General features: G+C 50.2%; 1 protein-coding gene, 1 non-coding gene and 3 pseudogenes across 2 annotated transcripts; 2 read left to right on the top strand and 3 right to left on the bottom strand.

The window, feature by feature from the left end:
* Positions 1–1,741: 1,741 nt before the first annotated feature.
* LOC145982129 (uncharacterized) lies at positions 1,742–5,311 on the top strand. The gene is made up of 4 exons (XM_083115696.1): positions 1,742–2,039; positions 2,086–2,873; positions 2,988–4,062; positions 4,608–5,311. Exons 1-4 carry the CDS (start codon positions 1,742–1,744, stop codon positions 5,309–5,311), a joined length of 2,865 nt encoding a protein of 954 aa, XP_082971822.1.
* Positions 5,312–5,655: 344 nt separating this feature from the next.
* LOC145982218 (large subunit ribosomal RNA) lies at positions 5,656–7,869 on the bottom strand (annotated as a pseudogene).
* Positions 7,870–8,561: 692 nt separating this feature from the next.
* On the bottom strand, positions 8,562–8,713 carry LOC145982214 (5.8S ribosomal RNA). Its single transcript, XR_014441033.1, has one exon. It is a non-coding gene; the product is annotated as a 5.8S ribosomal RNA (ribosomal RNA).
* A 1,144-nt stretch (positions 8,714–9,857) lies between these two features.
* Positions 9,858–11,198, bottom strand: LOC145982217 (small subunit ribosomal RNA; annotated as a pseudogene).
* Positions 11,199–17,813: 6,615 nt separating this feature from the next.
* LOC145982215 (large subunit ribosomal RNA) lies at positions 17,814–19,182 on the top strand (annotated as a pseudogene).
* The last annotated feature ends 349 nt before the right edge of the window (positions 19,183–19,531 follow it).

Genomic DNA, 19,531 nt, shown 5'->3' with positions numbered 1-19,531 from the left:
GCGGCAGATGACACGTTATCGAAGCCGAGTGCAACGAGCCACGCACCACTTCACAAAAAATTCAACAGAAAAACCACCCCTAAAAGCTAAGGGTTGGGGTTGGTTCTTCAAGCTGGAGAGGGATGGGGCTAAGACAGTGTCTATGTCCAGATTCTTATTGGGGCTTAGTTTTTGTTTAACAGTCAGGTTAACACAGATTTTCTTTTTCGTATATAAAAAAGCTATTTCCCCATAAGGATAACATGGCGGTAGTTTTTCCACAGGAACTTTCTTATTATGGGGCGGAGCGTGATGGCGTAAATTTGGGTGTGTTCCTTGGACCTTCCTGCGTCGATTAAAATCGTTTCAGGGGATAAGGGTTCATAAATACTATTACTTCGGTACTTGTTTTCACCTTAGTTTGTTCGCATTCATTTACGCCATAAGGATAGCATGGGGGTGGTTTTTCTGCTATTGTCTAAAAAGTACTTACCACCTCGAGTCGGTCGGGGGTTCAAAATGTAGCTTGGAGCTTCCCGCAGCGAATCCAGTCGGTCCCCAAGGTATAACGGATTAGGGGGGCTCCAGGGGGGTAAACTTCCCCGGGACGTGCACTTTTTCCGTGATTCTTGAGAAATCTCACGCTTCACTTCACATCCGACATTTGAAAATGTGATATCTCAGGAACCACTTTGTCAAAATTCGTCACCTTTTCACAGTGTGTGGTTGACCCATTCACAAATCCGTATTTGCACAGTGGCGGACCACTCTCGATCAAAATTCGCACTTTTTGGACGCGTTTCGGACTACCGTAACGCGTGCGTGCTGAGTTTAGACCGTCTCCACGATGAGTCAGTAGGTAGGGACAGAGGGAATCTCGTTAATCCATTCATGCGCGTAACTAATTGCATGACGAGGCATTTGGCTATTCTGACTGAGCCTATTAGCCCCGTCTTCCCAATGTTAGCATAGGTACTTTGGTACTCAAGATCATTCCTATTCTTACAGCTCCTACTCCACCTTACTCTCACCTCTGCCGGTCATGCAATAGTATGACCAATAAATAAATAATAATAAATTAGAATAAGTTAGATTGTATATAGATATATATCTGTGTATAAGTATTTCTTGTATAATATATAATTATATAATTCTCTTCGTCTTTACTCTGCTTCTCTATGTCTTTCTGTCTAGTGCGCGCGGATCTGCGAGTTCCCCCTATGGTATCCGGGCGCTTGGCTCCACCGAGCGTATGATTGTGTCTGTCTCCCACGCTACCGACACCTCCTCTCCTCTCTCCTTCGGGGGGGAACCTTCTTTCGTTTGCGCCCCCTCGGGGGGGGCCGGGGGCAACGTGCCTCCCCTCGAGTCGGCCGCCGACGAACGGTCGACTCAGAACCGGCACGGACCAGGGGAATCCGACTGTTTAATTAAAACAAAGCATCCCGACAGCCCGAGAGGGTGTTGACGGGATGTGATTTCTGCCCAGTGCTCTGAATGTCGCGCTGAAGAAATTCAGGGAAGCGCGGGTAAACGGCGGGAGTAACTATGAGTAGAGATGAAAACCGGGAGGAGGTGTGCAGAGAAGGTGAGGATAGTGTACCCATTCGAAAAAGTGGACGGGGTGTACACTTGCCACACGCATTTTCACCTGGTATTCACGTCGCAGAAGGGTGTGGCGAAGCATTATCGCGAGCTGCATCTGACGGATGTGATATACTAGTGTCGGAAGTGTGGCAAAGAGAAGGATGGGCTTCACGCGATGGAGACCCATGTGCCTAAATGCCGGCAGCCCGACATACCAGTGGTAGAAAGTGGACCAGTGACGCCCGCAGTAATAGCCTGTCAAGTCGTTACCGATGGGAAACCATGCGGGAGGACATTCCAAAAGCAGGTGGGCCTAAGTCAGCATCAGCGCAAAGCGCATCCTGACGCTTCGAACGAGGTCAAGATCTCGCAGGAAAGGGTTCCAAGACCTGGTCCAGCCAGGAGCAAAGTGTGGTCCGCGGAGGACACACAAACGTTCCTGAAAATCGAGAGGAGGGATCTCGATACGGAGGGTAGACGGCGGGAACTAACAACTGCGTTCCCAACAAAGACTCTCAGGCAAATACGGGACAAGAGGAGACCTTGCCCAGCAGGGACTTCTGACAGTGCCGGATAGATCCAGTCCTGAGCCGTCCGACACCCCCACCGCCTGCAGAGGCGAGGACCAGAGCCAGGCTCTGGTACAACCAGAACAGGAAGTAAGAGGCCTAGCGAAGCTGAGAGAACTCGGGGGCTCTAAGGAATCGGCAACAGTGGGGGTAGAGGTGAAACTTGTGGATCCCCGCTGCCCCGAAAGCAAAGAGGGTAGAGGTGACACTCGTCGATCCTCGCCAGAAAGAGCCCCGGAGGCCACCACAACCACAAGGACAGTCAGGCTGGTCGTACCGGATGAGACAAGTTCGGAATCGACGGAGGAACTCGGGGGAGCCAGGTACCCGGCAGCAGTGGGGGGAGAGGTGAAACTTTTTGATCCCTGCTGCCCTGGGAAGAGAGACGAAAGGGAAGGCTCCCCTGAGTACCCGGCCTCTCAGGAGACCGAACCGGAGGCGGCAACGCCAAACCCGGAGCCGAAGATGAAAGAGCACACGGATGAACCATACGTTATCAACGTTCACCTTATGGTGGACAAGTTGGTAGACGTGAACAGCCCAGAGGATCCTGGACCCACAAACATCCTAGCGGATCCATTTGTGGAGTACCTGGAAGGGATTCCTCCTAACCCAGAGGCGCGCTTGCGCGAACTCGACAGGGGAATAAGGGAGCTGTTCGACCAAGGAAAGGAACGGGCAGGTGAGAAACTGGAGGAGATAGTGGACGTTCTCACCAGTGTGCTGAAGGCGGGTGTGGTAGCTAGCACTCCACCCCAAGGGCAGTAACACCAAAGAAGGGGCGAAGGAAGTCAATGGGCAAGAGACCTGACCAGCTAGCTCTATGCCAAAACTCAAGCAATCTTCAAAAAGTGCCCACAAAAGATTGCAGACTCCATCGTCCAGAACTCCAGTGAGTTTCTGGACGAACAGGATGTCAGACCTGGGAACAAGGAATTCGTAGAGTTCTACCAGGATCTGTGGAGTCAAGAAGGCTCCTTCACAGCCACCTTCCGAGAAAAAGGAATTGACGGGGAGAGTAGATTGGCCATAATGCTTCCGATCTCGGTGGACAGTGTCCGTAAACGGCTAGCCAATCTTAAAGACAAGGCCGCCGGCCCCGACGGTCTCAGGAGGGTCCACCTGAGACAACTAGGGGTCGCAACAACGCTCACCCACCTCTTCAACTACATTCTATATGCGGGCTCGGTTCCGAAGAGGTGGAAGCAGAACCGAACGATCTTCCTTCCCAAGATGGGGAAGGACAGATCCCAGGTTAAGAATTGGCGGCCCATCACGATAAGCTCAATCGTATGCCGGACCTTCACCGGCATTCTTGACGAGACCCTGCGACGCTTCATTAGTTTCACGACTGAGCAGAAGGGGTTTGTCAAGGGTGAGGGGTGCGCGGCGAACTGCTTTATCTTGGAAAAAGCGATAAGCCACGCCAAAAGACAAGCCCGAAGAACCCTCACCGGCTGCGCGGTGGACATAAGTAAAGCCTTTGACACCGTTCCACACGCAGCGATGATTGAAGGTTTGACTAAGAAAGGTGTCAATCAACACCTGATATCCTTGATAGCAGATATGTATGACGGAATCTGCACATCAGTATACGGCGAATCCATCGAGCTGCGAAGAGGGATCAAGCAAGGGGACTGCTTTAGCCCATTCCTGTTCAACCTCGTAATGGACGAGCTGATCGAAGATATCAAAGGCGCCGGTGCTGGCTACGACCTGGGCAACCAGAAACTAGCAGCATCAGCATACGCTGATGATCTCGTGATATTCACGAACAGCGCTGCTGGCATGAACACCCAGCTTGCCCGAGTGAGTCAATTCCTTGACAAACTCGATATGGGCATCTCGACTGAGAAATGTGTGGCCTTTCAAATTGAAGGTTTACACAAAACATGGGTTACTGGTTCCCCTCAGCTCACGCTGGGCGGTAAGCCCATCAGGGTGGTGAAAACTGGAGAGGTCTTCCAATACCTCGGGTGCTAATACACTGGCACAAGGCCTCTCGAATAAATACCACCTGCGGGAGGTCAAGGAAATCCTGATCCGTGCCTCCAGGCTCAAGTTAAAGCCACACCAGAAGGCGAAACTTATCGGCACCAACATCCTGCCTAAATTCCAATATGTATGGGTGAATGTCGGAGTTTCAAAGAACTTCCTGGAATCCATTGATGTGGAAGTCAGGAGGTTCCACAAGAGGGCCTTCAAGTTACCTGAATCTACCACCGATCAGTTACTGTACTGTAAAAAGCGCGATGGTGGGCTGGGCGTTCCGCGCCTGACCACTATCATTCAGCTGGGGATACTAGGAAATCTCTGTAGACTGAGAGACTCGCGGGACGAGGTGGTAACTCACCTCTTCCAAGAGACAGGCATGGGCGCCAGAATCGAAGGCATTGCTAGAGTGACTGGCGTCCAGGCACCTGTTACGCTGGACACCATTGCTGCGGCCAGAAAGATAATTATCTAACTTAGAGCCGGAGCGATGGAGCCAGCAGCCACTACATGGCTTGGGAGTCAAGAACTTCTTCAAGGACCCCATAGCCAACGCAGCTCTCGTCAACCAGGGACTACTAAAGCCCGGTCAGCTTAACGACTTGTTGAGGCTCAGATCTAACACGGTTGGACTTAACCACGTCCTCAAAAGCGCTAAGGTGGTGGAGTCCGATGAGTGCAGGAGATGCCATGCGGCGCCCGAGACCCTAGGGAACGTAATAGGCGCCTGCACAGCATCAAAAGGACTGCGGATCAAGCGTCATGATGAACTGCGGGACATCATAGAGGCTTCTGCAAAAGGGTATACGGTGGCTAAAGAGCAAACCTTCTCCATACCTGCGACCAAAGAGCGTCTTAAGCCGGACCTCGTCCTAGTGAAGGATAACGTCGCGTACGTTACCGACATGACGGTCAGGTTCGAAACTGAGACTTCACTCAAGGAAGCGGGAAAGGAGAAGGTAGATAAATACAGGAAGTTGGACGAGGTGGTAGCGTCCACACTTCAGGCCGATCGGGTGATCCATACTCCCATAGTCCTAGGGTCAAGAGGAGCTCTACCTTCAATTACACGTGCTGTGCTAAGACAGCTGGGCATCAGCAGCAACGAACTCCTCATGACGCTGAGCTTAACGGCAATCCGAACGTCTATCAAGATTGTCAATCAGCACTTGGACTACAAATAGACAACTACCAAAGGGCTCACTGGGGGAACCACGTGCCTGGCAACGACGAGGGAAGAGGTGAAACTTGTTGATCCTCGTCACCCAGGTTAAAGTGAGGGGAGACCTGAAAATCCGAGATCCCGAGGGGGGCAAGGGGTTCGGTGCGTTCCCCTCAGAGGCGCCAGGGACGCTCGCGGAAGTCCGACGCGCGGTCCACGCTCGGGACGAGCAGGAGCCCGCCCCTCGCGAAGACCCACGCCGGACCGAACCCGCGGTGGCCCCCCGGGCCCCGGTCCCCAGAGCCAATCCTTGTTCCGAAGGTACGGATTCAGATTGCCGACTTCCCTTACCCACATTAGTCTATCGTCAAGAGGCTCTTTACCTCGGAGGCCAGATGCGGATTCGGGTACGGCCAGGCCTCGGGACTCTGCTGCGCTGTTCCCACCAAGATTTTCAAGGTCCGACGGGCACCCGGGGAAACCGCACCCAACTACGGTTCTCTTAGCTTTCCCCAGTGTCCCCTTCTCCTTCTGGGAAGATTCCGGGGAGCGTAGGGGATCGCTCTGACAGAACGGACAACTCTGCCCCCGGGACCCGACGGATTCTCCTGGTGCCACCAGTTACCTGGACTTACGGACTTCGAGGGAACCCGCGACGCAGCGGAGGGCTGGATACCTCACTTCCCTTTCGACCGCGGCCGAGACGCCGGCGCATCGCGCTAACCACTACACCCGAAGGTGCGGTGGCAGTCACGAAACTGACCCGACGCATCGGTGGGAGTTCTCCGCGGTCTAAGGACCGGCTCACCCGCCTGCAACTGCTGTTGAGGCGGAACCCTTCTCCACGTCTGACCTCAGCGAGGTCTCATCAGATTATTTGCTACTACCACCAAGATCTCCAACGACGGCGGCTCCAGGCAGGCTCGCGCCCAGACCCTTCCACGCTCACCGCCGCGCCCTCCTACTCACCGCCGCGTCATTCTTACATAGTTGCCTATGCATGGAGCATTGCGGCGGCGGCCGGGTATAGGCACGACGCTCGATTGCCATCCATTTTCAGGGCCGGTTGCTTCGGCAGGTGAGTCGTTACACACTCCTTAGCGGATGCCGACTTCCATGGCCACCGCCCTGCTGTCTTGAGCAACCGACGCCTTTCATGGTTTGAGCAGCGTCGATTCAGGCGCCTTAAACCGGCGTTTGGTTCATCCCACAGCGCCAGTCCTGCTTACCAGGAGCGGCCCACTGAGCACTCGGGTCCTGAAAAGAAGGCCCCGCTTCGCCCTAGGGGCAAGCGGGACCTCCATCCCGTTCAGAGTTTGAGAGTGGGTCGAGGCCGTTTCGGCCCCCGGTCATTCGCTTTACCGGGATGGACCCCCCTTGCGAGCGCCAGCTGTCCTGAGGGACACTTCGGAGGGAACCAGCTACTAGACGGTTCGATTGGCCTTTCGCCACTATGCTTAGCTCAGACGGTCGATTTGCACGTCAGAGGCGGTTCGGACTTCCACCAGGGTTTCCCCTGGATTCGTCCTGGCCGAGCATAGTTCACCATCTTTCGGGTCCCAGCGAGTGGGCTCTTAGGTACGATCCCCGCACCCGGAGGTGGGGGATCGCCCCGGGACTGCGCGAGGGCCCTTCGTTGAGCGACTCCGGGTCACCTCGATCGTCCCAGTCGCTTTGACTGCGCCTTCGGGTTTAGTGATTCCCTTAGACTCGCCCACGCGCTAGATTCCTTGGTCCGTGTTTCAAGACGGGTCGGATGGGCCAATCGTTGAACACCGAACGGGCCCGGGGCTCACAGTACGCCCCCGCGAACCCCCCGGACGAGAGGGGGACACTGCCAGGCACGTCACATTGCTGCGACCTCTACGCCTTCCGCCTAAAAACGGCGGCGGATCCCCAGGCCTGCCCGTGAGCCGTCGGGTTCCGTCCGGGTCACCGGGGGTTCTCCGGACGAGCCGGAGTGCTCCACCCCAGGCCCTTCGGACGGATCCCAACGAGCCGCGGTGCCCTACCGGGCGCGGAATGAAGGACCGTCCCGGACGCACCCTCGCAGACGGGAAGTCCCTAAGGAAGGGGACGACCCTGCTCGGGGGCCGGAGACTTGGTCCTTAACCCTTGAATCACCTTCCCCCATCGAACTCTCGAGCTCCATCCGTTTGACCCCCAGGCGGTTTCACGTACTCTTGAACTATCTCTTCAAAGTTCTTTTGAACTTTCCCTCGCGGTACTTGTTCGCTATCGGTCTCGTGGTGATATTTAGCCTTAGGAGGAATCTACCGCCCACTTAGGGATGCATTCCAGAGCATCCCGAATCCTTGGGAAGGCGCCCAGCCCGACTCGGCAAGGCGGAGATTCGCACGGGCCTAGCACCCTCTGTGGGATGTTGGTCCTTTTAAGTTACACTTAGAACCTCCCGCCGAGCGGGATTTACGGACGCTCCCTTCCACCAAATCGCCCGCCGGCTCGGATGACCGTGCCGGAGGCTTGGGTGGCGGGCTTCTCCCTTTTCGCTCGCGGCTACCGAGGGAATCATTGTTATTTTCTTTTCCTCCGCATATTGATATGCTTAAATCGTGCGGGTGGTCAACCCTGAGTCGAGGTCGGGTGCTAACTTTAAATTGCGGTTTCCTAGGAGGTCCGAGGGATCTTCCTCGTCGCCCAACGCAGGTCCTCCCGTCTGGACGGTAGGGCGGCTCTCGAGCTTCGGCGGAAACCTCTAAAGTTAACCGAGCTCTCCTTCCGCGCGAACCGAACGGACGGGCTCTTCCACGCGTCCGTGGACGACTGTTGGAAACTTTCCCTGCGTTCAACGCGAGGCACCCGCCCGGACGAAACTGAGTTGTCCGGCCGGCTCTCCCACCCCGTCTTTCCAAACTTTGGAAAATTAACCTTCCGAGCATCCGAGTGGTCCAGCCACAATGTCCGAAGAAGCCTACATCCCGATCACCGGCGAGCAACTCGGCGAGCAACGAGTTGCTCGCCCCGGCCATGCTCGGAAAGCTGCTTCCGGGATACGGATACGGACTGCTCCGGGATCACCCCGCTCCTTCGAGGCCCCTTCCACGCACGCGCGGATCCGTAGACCGGTCTTTCCACTTCTTGTACTAGAATGGAGTCCTCCGAGAAGACGACTTCAAGGCCGACTCCTAATGATCCTGTTTCAGATTCGACCTCGCGACCGCTCTTACCTCGCTGAGAGAGGCGGCCGCGAGACTTTCGTGGCGTGCTGTTACACGCGCTGTGCTCGCAAGAGCACGTCATTTAGAAACTTCCGACACTCAACCAGGACCGACCCAGGTAAAGACTCGGGCCGCAATGTGCATTCGAAACCGTCGATGCTCTCTGTTTTGCAGATCGCAAATTGACTCGCAGCTAGCTGCGTTCTTCATCGACCCACGAGCCAAGTGATCCCCCGCCTGGGGTTGTTTGTGGTTTGCTGAAGTGCGACAGGTCGCACTTCGGCGGGATGATGTGTCTGTTCATCGGGAAGCGCCCTCGCGAGCCTCCCCGGATGATACCTACCCCCCGTCTCAAAGGCCTTGAGACGGGGTTCGGGTGCATGTTTTAGCAAGGCGATACCCTTAAAGGTCGAGTCTCACCTACCCCTGTTAACGTGCAACTTTGAAAGTGCCGGGCAATTATAGTCTGGCCGACGCAAGCGCCGGCCGGACGGACATGCATGGCATGTCTCCCGGCAACTTTTTTCATTCTCCACGTGCTTTCTTTAAGTTACTCTACAACCTAAATGCAAAAGACAGCCATCTCTGCCGGCAATTTTAGAAGTGCCGGGCAATTATAGTCTGGCCGACGCAAGCGCCGGCCGGACGGACATGCGTGGCATGTCTGCCGGCAACTTTTTCATTCTCCACGTGCTTTCTTTAAGTTACTCTACAGCTAGGTTACACCTAACTGCAAAGACAACCATCTCTGCCCGCACTTGTGCAAGTGTAGGTCAATTACAGTCTGGCCGACGCAAGCGCCGGCCGGACGGACATGCATTGCATGTCTGCCGGCAACTTTTTCATTCTCAACGTGCTTTCTTTAATTTGCTCTACAGTTAGGTTTAACATAACTGCAAAAGACAACCATTTCTGTCGGCACTTCTGCAAGTGCCGGCCAATCATAGTAGGGCCGGCACGAATGCCGGTCATGTACATTGCTCCAAAGCAAAGCTCCAAGTGGTCGGCTGGGTGATGGGGTACCGACATTGGGGTACCCACAAAACACCAAGTCCAGCGATCCGCCACCTGCCGGAAGCCCCGCCTGGCCACACATGCCGGTTAGGAGTTCTCCCCCGGTCGAAACCGGGGTATGAACTTCCGGCGAAGGGCTCCGGAGAAGCCCTCCTTAGAAACAAACGTAGTGGAGCGAAGGGGGAATCGCCTTACTCCGCACACCCGCTCAGCCAGGCATTCCCTGCGAGGGGGAATGCCCCCGTTGGGGGCCGAGGACCGATTCTTGACCCTTCAACAACCAACTACGTACATCCGCCGGCTCCGGGAGTTTTAGTCCCCCTTCGACGCACTCGCGGATGGAAGACAAGGTGAAGAAGCGGATATACCGTACGGTAATGATCCTTGGGCAGGTTCTCCTACCCAAACCTTCTTATGACTTTTGCTTCCTCTAAGTGACCAGGTTCGGCCGTCTTCCCGACGGTTCCTGCGGAAGGTGGAAACCCCGCAGGGCGCCGGTCCAAAGGTCTCACCGTATCACTCGATCGGATGCATCGACGGGCGGTGTGCACAAAGGGCAGGGACTCGATCAACGCGAGCTGATGACCCGCGCTTACTGGGCATTCCTCGTTCGCGGGGAATAATTGCAATCCCCGGTCCCTATCACGAAGGAGGTTCAGCGGTTACCCGTACCTCTCGGCAGGGGAAGACGCGTTGTCTCCTTCAGTGTGACGCGCGTGCGGCCCAGGGCATCGAAGGGCATTACTGACCTGATTTAGCTCCCACTCTTGCTGCTTGCGACAACCGGTCCCTCTAAGAAGAGGTTTGATGCGCCGGGGGAACACATACCCCGACGCCTAGTTAATAGGCAGGAGTCTCGTTCGTTATCGCAATCAAGCAGACAAATCGCTCCACCAACTAAAATCGGCCATGCACCACCATCCACCGAATCACGAGAGAGCTCTCAATCTGTCAATCATTGCGGTGTCCGGGCCTGGTAAGTTTGCCGTGTTGAGTCAAGTTGAGCCGCACGTCCCACGCCTTGTGGTGCCCTTCCGTCAATTCCTTTAAGTTTCAGCTTTGCAACCATACTCCCCCCGGAACCCGAAATCTCAGGTTTCCCGGGGGCTGCGCGCACGGTGTTCTTGAACCTTGCGCATCGCTGGATGGCATCGTTTATGGTTAGAACTAGGGCGGTATCTAATCGCCTTCGAACCTCTAACTTTCGTTCTTGATTAATGAAGACATTCTTGGCAAATGCTTTCGCTGTAGGTAGTCTTGCGAGGATCCTAGAATTTCACCTCTCCCCTCGCAATACTCAAGCCCCCGTCAATCCCTTTTAATCATTACGTCTGGTTCGAAAACCAACAGAGAGAACTGAGGTCCTGTTCCATTATTCCATGCAAGGAGCATCCAGGCGAATAGCCTGCTTTGAGCACTTTAATTTGTTCAAAGTAAACGTCCCGGAATCCCCCGGTCCACTCGGTGAAGAGCAGACCGGGGAAACCGAGAAGACATCCGGTACGGCCAGTTGAACGCCTGACGGCGAACCGACCGCCCGAGACCCAGATCCAACTACGAGCTTTTTAACCGCAGCAACTTTAGTATACGCTATCGGAGCTGGACTTACCGCGTCTGCTGGCACCAGACTTGCACTCCGATAGGTTCACTGGCTACCATAGCCCTCTGAAAGATTGAAAATTGAAGTTAAGAATATTTGGTATGTGGGAACCAGAAGTTAAAAAATCTAGATTGTTGTTATTTTACTGATGGGTCATTCCATGTCAAGTGGTCTAGTTTCAAAAAAGTGCCACGCTCGACCATCTTGGATTTAGCTTAAATTTTGTATGTAGAGTACCACATGCCTAAAACGAACTTTGGTCAAGTTTTAGATTCTACAGTAGAATACTTATTGAGATATAGCCATTTGTTTGACCCCATACCATGACCACGTAACGGACGACACTGAGATTTCACCAACTTTGATACCTAATATCTCTCTTCATATTCTTTTAAAATGAGTGAAACTTAGCTAGCTTGTACAACTTTATGCGCTCTATTTTATGGTAATAATAACTAATATTTCTGTGCACGCTGTAGGTAGATAAATTATATCAAAGTCGGCCAAAAAAAATGGACTTTTAAAAAAAATTGAAATTTTAAAGTTGCATAGTTCCTTCAATAATTATTTAATAGATGTCAAATTTGATGCATAGCATGTCTACAAGTTGTCCTTTAAAGGTTTATAATTTCATTGTGGTAGCTCTTTCTGTTACTTTACAAAGTTAGTGTAAAGTTGACAATTTGTGTAAAATGTCAAAAACTGAGGTATTTTAAATTCTATTTTGCAGAAAAGTATCCTCTAGAAACGTTTGAAAACCACTTCCATTGGAAAGAGCATGTCTTAAAGCACCTAGAAAAGGAGATTTGATTGACTAACGCCAGCATCTAGTGCCAAAAAAAGAGGGCCAAAGTTGAAAGTCATTGCCATAGCGACAAATATAATTCAAAATGCAATCATGCTGTTATTTAGATTTTTTGATTTTCTCATATGTGTTGATATTATTAGACAAGTTTTCGTTCATAAACGAGCACATTTAACCTATTATACAGATTTTTAGATTCCCATTAGTATGATATAATTTGCTAATTGATCTAATTCGAAATGGACGTCAGCGAAGCAATTGATTATGATTCTCCTATAACCGAATGCACTGTTGGGCAAAAATTGTCATCAAAATGTCACCATGGTTCATTTTATTCCAACAAAATCGGGCTAATTTCTGTTAGCAGCTTGTCAGCAAATGAAAAATTACTTATTGCTCGACGATCAGAAGTTGAGCTTACGGACAATGAATTGGTCTGTTTGCATCACCAAGGAAAATACCTCCTCAAATACGAAATGAGCCAAAAATCGTGTTGCAATCCGTTTGGAAAGCAGAACCACATGATCAAAGGTGGCTTGACAAAATTGAACGTGCACAAAATGTGATAGCAGAAAAAATCATGTCCGTCTCCGGAATGACAGATGATATTGCACAATCTAGTCGCTCTGCTGAATGCAGTTTGTGTAATGATTACACTGACCTTATCAAAGAAATGAAAGCTAAAATCGAAATATCCAGTAGATCAAGAAAAGTTCAGCTGCTGACTATGGCCCCAAGAAGTTGGTCAATAAAGGAAACTGCAAGGAAGTTTGGCGTTTCTGAACGCATGGTCAAAACAGCCCGGAAAATTAGGGCAGAAAAAGGTATATGTACATTACCTGATGCAAAGGTTGGCAAACCATTGTCAAAGGAAGTTGCTGAAAGAGTCAGCCGTTTCTATGAAGATGACGAATTTAGCAGGATGTGTCCTGGCAAAAAAGATTATGTTTCAGTTCGGATTGGTGGTATTAAAGTTCAAAAGCAGAAGCGGTTGATATTGTGCAACCTTAAAGAGCTGTACGTGGCATACCGTAATAAATATGGAGCTGAAATCAGTTTCTCCAAATTTTGCGACCTCAGGCCAAAGTGGTGTGTGACTGTTGGTGTGTCAGGCATGCATTCCATCTGTGTGTGCACCATACATCAGAATGTTAAGCTCATGATGCAAAGTGCTAATAGAAAAGGCAGTATGTGATCTGAGTGCCAAGGACTGTATGCTGCACCGTTGTCAAAGCTGCCCAGGTGAAGATGCAGTTATGGTTTACTTAGAAGACTGGGATGCAGAGGAATCGATTGAATTCAAACAGTGGGTTCATACTGACCGTGAAACACTAGAAACCAATGTATTAACAGTGGAAAACTTTATTGAAAAACTCTCAAGCAAGATTTGGAAGCTGACAGGCCATCATTTTGTTGCAAAGCACCAAAGTGATTACTTGAAGTCATTGAAGACTAACTTAAAAGCAACAGAATTGATAGTTTTGATGGACTTTGCCGAGAACTACTCATTTGTAGTGCAAGATGCTGCCCAGGGCTTTCACTGGGAAAATTCACAGGCCACCGTGCATCCATTCGTTGCATATTATGTCGACAATATGGGCAACTTGCAAATTGTTAATTGTTGCATGATTTCTGATAAATTGCAACATGATACAGTGTCTGTACATGTGTTTATTCGAAAGTTAATCAAATTTTTGGTGACGCGGACAGAAGTTACCAAAATATACTACTTCAGTGATGGTTCTGCTGCCCAATATAAAAACTACAAGAACTTTGTGAATTTATGCAACCATAAAAATGATTTCAATATCGAGGCTGAATGGAACTTCTTTGGTACAAGCCATGGAAAATCATCCTGTGATTGGGTTGGTGGCACAACTAAACGGCTGGCTGCTCGGGCAAGTCTCCAGAGACCTTCATCTGACCAAATATTGACGCCAAAAGATCTCTTTGACTTTTGTGATCAAAACATAAGTGGAATGAAATATATTTTTCTCACAAAAGATGAAATTGAAGAGAGCAGAAAGTTTCAAGAAGAACGGTGGCGAGAAAGCAGCACAATAGCTGGTACTAGAGAGCATCACCAATTCACACCAGTTGGCTTAAACTCGATTAGTGTCAGCAAAGTTTCCAATGACACGATAAATTTTGTTGCCAGAATTTCTGATACCACTATTTTGCACTTGAAATTGGCTGAGCTGTCCCCTGGTTGTTACGTTGCCTGTATTTATGACAAATGGTGGACTGGCAATGTTGTTGAGGTTTCAATTGAAGAAAATGATGCATTGGTAAATTTCATGCATCCGCCAGGTCCTGCTCATTCGTTTTATTGGCCAGAAAGGCAGGATATATGTTGGATTCCAGAGCAACATCTCATTTGCATGCTCCCTGCTCCTTCAGTCACATCGTCAGGCCGACAATATCAATTTCCAGAAAATGTGCTGAAGGAAGTGGCTTATAAATGTAACAGAATGAGAAGATTGCTATCAATTAAAATCAAGCTGTGGACATCGGCTTAGGAACCATATAAGATACCCACTTTAGGGTTGAGAACCTAGGATAAGCTGCTCAATCATTGGCTTGGGATCCAGGCACACACCCACTTGAGGCTTTGGAACCTCGATTAAGAAACCAAATCAAAGGCTTGGGAACCTTGACTAAGAAACCCACCCGTGGCTGGTATTGCACGGCTATCGGGCGTGGCCCCTACGGCGATGGGGCTGCCAGTTCATGTTCATGAACTGGTAGTGACAATGTCACCATGGACCAACGCAATATAATACTCATAATTTCTCTATAAAAAGCATTAAGAGAAGTCTTAACCTATAAAAGGGCAGAATTTGAATATTAAAATGAAAGCTGTAATAAGGAAATGCTTCTCACTTTGGCCCATTTTTTAGGGCATTGTATGCTGGCGTTAGTCAATTAAATCTACTTTTCTAGAAGGTTTAAGACATGCTCTTCCCGATGAAAGTAGTTTAAAAACGTTTCTAGAAGATACTTTTTTGGAATATGGGATTGAAAATACCCTATTTTTAGCCATTTTACAAAAATTGTCAACTTTACACTAACTTTGTAAAGTAACAGAAAGAGCTACTGTCATGAAATTACAAACTTTCAAAGAACAACTTGTAGAGCCACTATGTATCAAATTGGGCATCTATTAAATCAATATTTAAGGAGCTATGTAACTTTAAACTTTCAGTTTTTTTGAAAGGTCAATTTTTTTGACTAACTTTGACATAATTTATCTTGCTACAGCATGCACAGAAATAATAGTTATTTTTACCATGAAATAGAGCGCAAAAAGTTGTACAGGTTAGCTAAGTTTCATTTGTTATAAAAGAAAATTAATAGAGATATTAGGTCTCAAAGTTGGTGAAATCTCAGTACCGTACGTTATGTGGTCAGGGTATGGGGTCAAACAATTGGCTTTATCTCAATAAGTATGCCACTGGAAAATCTAAAACTTGGCCAAACTTTGTTTGAGACATTTGGTACTCAACATACAAAATTTCAGCCAAATCCGAGATGGTCGAGCGTGGAGCCCTAGACCACTTGACATGGAATGACCCTGATGCAAAATATTTTTCTTTAAATGAAAGTTCTGACTAGAATGTTAATTCCGAATTGATGTTACACATGACCGTATTTCCTTTACAGGAAGGAACTGAATGTTATTCCACTCCAACATGAGGGTATATTGCAGAACCTGCAATGGAATTCTTCTGAACTACAGAAAAAAGTGTATTTATATATATATAAATAAACAATTGTTAAATGTTTACTGGATTTGCTTCGTTAAAGTATAGTTCGTTCTGATGTATAATGGCAAACAATCATGAAAATCTACCGCATACCTTGAATCACAAATTATATGCGTCGTCTGTTCAACCCCTCTCTTTGCCCCGCCTCCAACCCTCCCCTAACACAGTTTTCCATCCCTTGGCCTGTGTCATGCATCCTCGTGTTCCTCATGATTTGCCTCAGTGTGGTGTTTTATAACTTACCATACACATGCAAGGATCTACTGCTCCAGCTGAGATTGCATCTGAACGTGGTCGTGGGAAACCTTGTTCTACCTCTGACTACACAGGTTTGGCAGCTTTTCTTTCCAGCAGGGTAAGTAACGTACACACCATCCCAAATTCGTTTGACTTGTCTGTTTTTAATGGAGCAGCATTGCATTTTTTTAAAGACAATGATAGGAAGTACTTTACCGAGTGTGGCGAAGACAAAGATGATCCTACTTTTTTCGATTCAATGAGTGCTAGTGGAGATCGCGACGATAAAGCATTAGGAAACCAGACTCTTCGCAATGTTTCGATGCAGGCAACAGGTGCTATTTTCACGGAAGAAAATCAGTTTGTTCAAAATTCCATGGGGGAAAATCGGGAGCCTCATATCTGTTGCAGTAATGTGAGAATTCGTGAACACGAAAGTCATAGATCAATAAATTACAATGTAAGTAGTCTTTGCATGCCAGGGTCTAATATTGAAAATATATCTGAACAGTTGGAATCTGTTTCTTGTTCAACGGATCATTTAAGTGAAGGTAATCAATTTTGTAAATTTCCTCCTGTGTTTGATTTGTACGAACCGGATAATCTTGAAATTTTTTTGTTGCAATTTACCTCTAGTACCTCTAGTTATCCATCCACTTCTAACGTTTCCGGGGATGCAGATGTATCGGCCACGGACCATGATGCTGGCGTTGTAGCATCCACAACGTTGCTGCACTGTTTTCAAGGAGATGGTGAACAACCTGCACAATCCCAAGCTCGTGGAGGTGTCAGACGCAAACGTACTGTTTATGAGGACTTGAACGTTGAATTTAGCATGACATATCATGAGTGGTCTAATCATGTTCGACACTGGACTAATGTGGTGAGACCTTACTTCAATTCTCACATCGAGAGAGTTACGTTTTGCATTTTGAGACTCGTCGATTTAAATCATTGCCGAAAACACCTTTATTGACAATTTACGCATACTGTAAATACAACTGTAGAAAGTACAATTTTACAGTTGCCACTGAACCGATACCAGGATGCCTTGTTGTTTTTCGGGGTTTTGTTTGTGGTGTCCACGTTCATAGTGGAGATCCTAAGGCTTGCAAGTTGCGGGTCTCGCGACACATTGTTTCTAATGAAGCCGATGCAGTACCGTGCACAGACAATCGTTGAGGCTGATGTAGAAGTTTTGAAAAGGGGGAATTTTCAGGGTATTAAATCAGTCGAGGTATTTAGAAAAAATTAGATCCGAAGCTAAAGCACAGGATGATCATTCGCCGGACGATTTACTTGATGTCATATTTGAACAAAAGCATGAAGTGAATACAGATGAGCAAAACGGCTCGAAAATGTAATACTTACAAGCTGTGGGTACTCCCTTCTACGTACACATGTATAGCTATGATCAGTATTGCATTTTGTACGATGCGTCAAAGACTAGAAACCTCCCTGGTGTATATTTTGAAGCTACAGGCTCTGTTGTTCGATCGCCCCCGAATGCAAAAGAGTGTATTACTACGCAGGGCTAATTGCTTTTAAGAACAAATGTGTTCCTGTATTTGAGATGTTAAGTTCAAAGCCCGATTCGCACAGCATTGCAAACTTATTGACGTCTTTCAAACGTTACTGTGCAGAACAAACTACAAGATGGCCATTATTTTCAAGTATTGTTGGTGATTTTAGCAGAGCAATGATAAATGCAGTTATGTGGGCTTTTAATCGCATCACTTTAATTGTCTACTTGAATATCTGCTATACGCCGCCGTTTTTAGGCGGAAGGCGTAGAGGTCGCAGCAATGTGACGTGCCTGGCAGTGTCCCCCGCTCGTCCGGGGGCTCGCGGGGGGCGTACTGTGAGCCCCGGGCCCGTTCGGTGTTCAACGAGTGGCCCATCCGACCCGTCTTGAAACACGGACCAAGGAATCTAGCGCGTGGGCGAGTCTAAGGGAATCACTAAACCCGAAGGCGCAGTCAAAGCGACTGGGACGATCGAGGTGACCCGGAGTCGCTCAACGAAGGGCCCTCGCGCAGTCCCGGGGCGATCCCCCACCTCCGGGTGCGGGGATCGTACCTAAGAGCCCACTCGCTGGGACCCGAAAGATGGTGAACTATGCTCGGCCAGGACGAATCCAGGGGAAACCCTGGTGGAAGTCCGAACCGCCTCTGACGTGCAAATCGACCGTCTGAGCTAAGCATAGTGGCGAAAGGCCAATCGAACCGTCTAGTAGCTGGTTCCCTCCGAAGTGTCCCTCAGGACAGCTGGCGCTCGCAAGGGGGGTCCATCCCGGTAAAGCGAATGACCGGGGGCCGAAACGGCCTCGACCCACTCTCAAACTCTGAACGGGATGGAGGTCCCGCTTGCCCCTAGGGCGAAGCGGGGCCTTCTTTTCAGGACCCGAGTGCTCAGTGGGCCGCTCCTGGTAAGCAGGACTGGCGCTGTGGGATGAACCAAACGCCGGTTTAAGGCGCCTGAATCGACGCTGCTCAAACCATGAAAGGCGTCGGTTGCTCAAGACAGCAGGGCGGTGGCCATGGAAGTCGGCATCCGCTAAGGAGTGTGTAACGACTCACCTGCCGAAGCAACCGGCCCTGAAAATGGATGGCAATCGAGCGTCGTGCCTATACCCGGCCGCCGCCGCAATGCTCCATGCATAGGCAACTATGTAAGAATGACGCGGCGGTGAGTAGGAGGGCGCGGCGGTGAGCGTGGAAGGGTCTGGGCGCGAGCCTGCCTGGAGCCGCCGTCGTTGGAGATCTTGGTGGTAGTAGCAAATAATCTGATGAGACCTCGCTGAGGTCAGACGTGGAGAAGGGTTCCGCCTCAACAGCAGTTGCAGGCGGGTGAGCCGGTCCTTAGACCGCGGAGAACTCCCACCGATGCGTCGGGTCAGTTTCGTGACTGCCACCGCACCTTCGGGTGTAGTGGTTAGCGCGATGCGCCGGCGTCTCGGCCGCGGTCGAAAGGGAAGTGAGGTATCCAGCCCTCCGCTGCGTCGCGGGTTCCCTCGAAGTCCGTAAGTCCAGGTAACTGGTGGCACCAGGAGAATCCGTCGGGTCCCGGGGGCAGAGTTGTCCGTTCTGTCAGAGCGATCCCCTACGCTCCCCGGAATCTTCCCAGAAGGAGAAGGGGACACTGGGGAAAGCTAAGAGAACCGTAGTTGGGTGCGGTTTCCCCGGGTGCCCGTCGGACCTTGAAAATCTTGGTGGGAACAGCGCAGCAGAGTCCCGAGGCCTGGCCGTACCCGAATCCGCATCTGGCCTCCGAGGTAAAGAGCCTCTTGACGATAGACTAATGTGGGTAAGGGAAGTCGGCAATCTGGATCCGTACCTTCGGAACAAGGATTGGCTCTGGGGACCGGGGCCCGGGGGGCCACCGCGGGTTCGGTCCGGCGTGGGTCATCGCGAGGGGCGGGCTCCTGCTCGTCCCGAGCGTGGACCGCGCGTCGGACTTCCGCGAGCGTCCCTGGCCTCTCTGAGGGGAACGCACCGAACCCCTTGCCCCCCTCGGGATCTCGGATTTTCAGGTCTCCCCTCACTTTAACCTGGGTGACGAGGATCAACAAGTTTCAGCTCTTCCCTCGTCGTTGCCAGGCACGTGGTTCCCCCAGTGAGCCCTTTGGTAGTTGTCTATT

This window comes from Lepisma saccharinum (assembly GCF_977018435.1).
Source record: "Lepisma saccharinum chromosome 12 unlocalized genomic scaffold, izLepSacc3.1 SUPER_12_unloc_1, whole genome shotgun sequence".
NCBI classification, from domain to species: Eukaryota; Metazoa; Arthropoda; class Insecta; order Zygentoma; family Lepismatidae; genus Lepisma; species Lepisma saccharinum.
This window is presented reverse-complemented; position numbering and strand designations above follow the sequence as displayed.

What these genes read in the sequence shown, in the direction of transcription:
- LOC145982129 (XM_083115696.1), top strand. Translation starts at nt 1,742, where the DNA reads ATGGAGACCCATGTGCCTAAATGCCGGCAGCCCGACATACCAGTGGTA. An exon ending in GTGTGCTGAAGGCGGGTGTG is followed by an intron (nt 2,874 to 2,987) that starts GTAGCTAGCACT and finishes ATCTTCAAAAAG; the next exon opens with TGCCCACAAAAGATTGCAGA. An exon ending in CCCTCAGCTCACGCTGGGCG is followed by an intron (nt 4,063 to 4,607) that starts GTAAGCCCATCA and finishes TATCTAACTTAG; the next exon opens with AGCCGGAGCGATGGAGCCAG.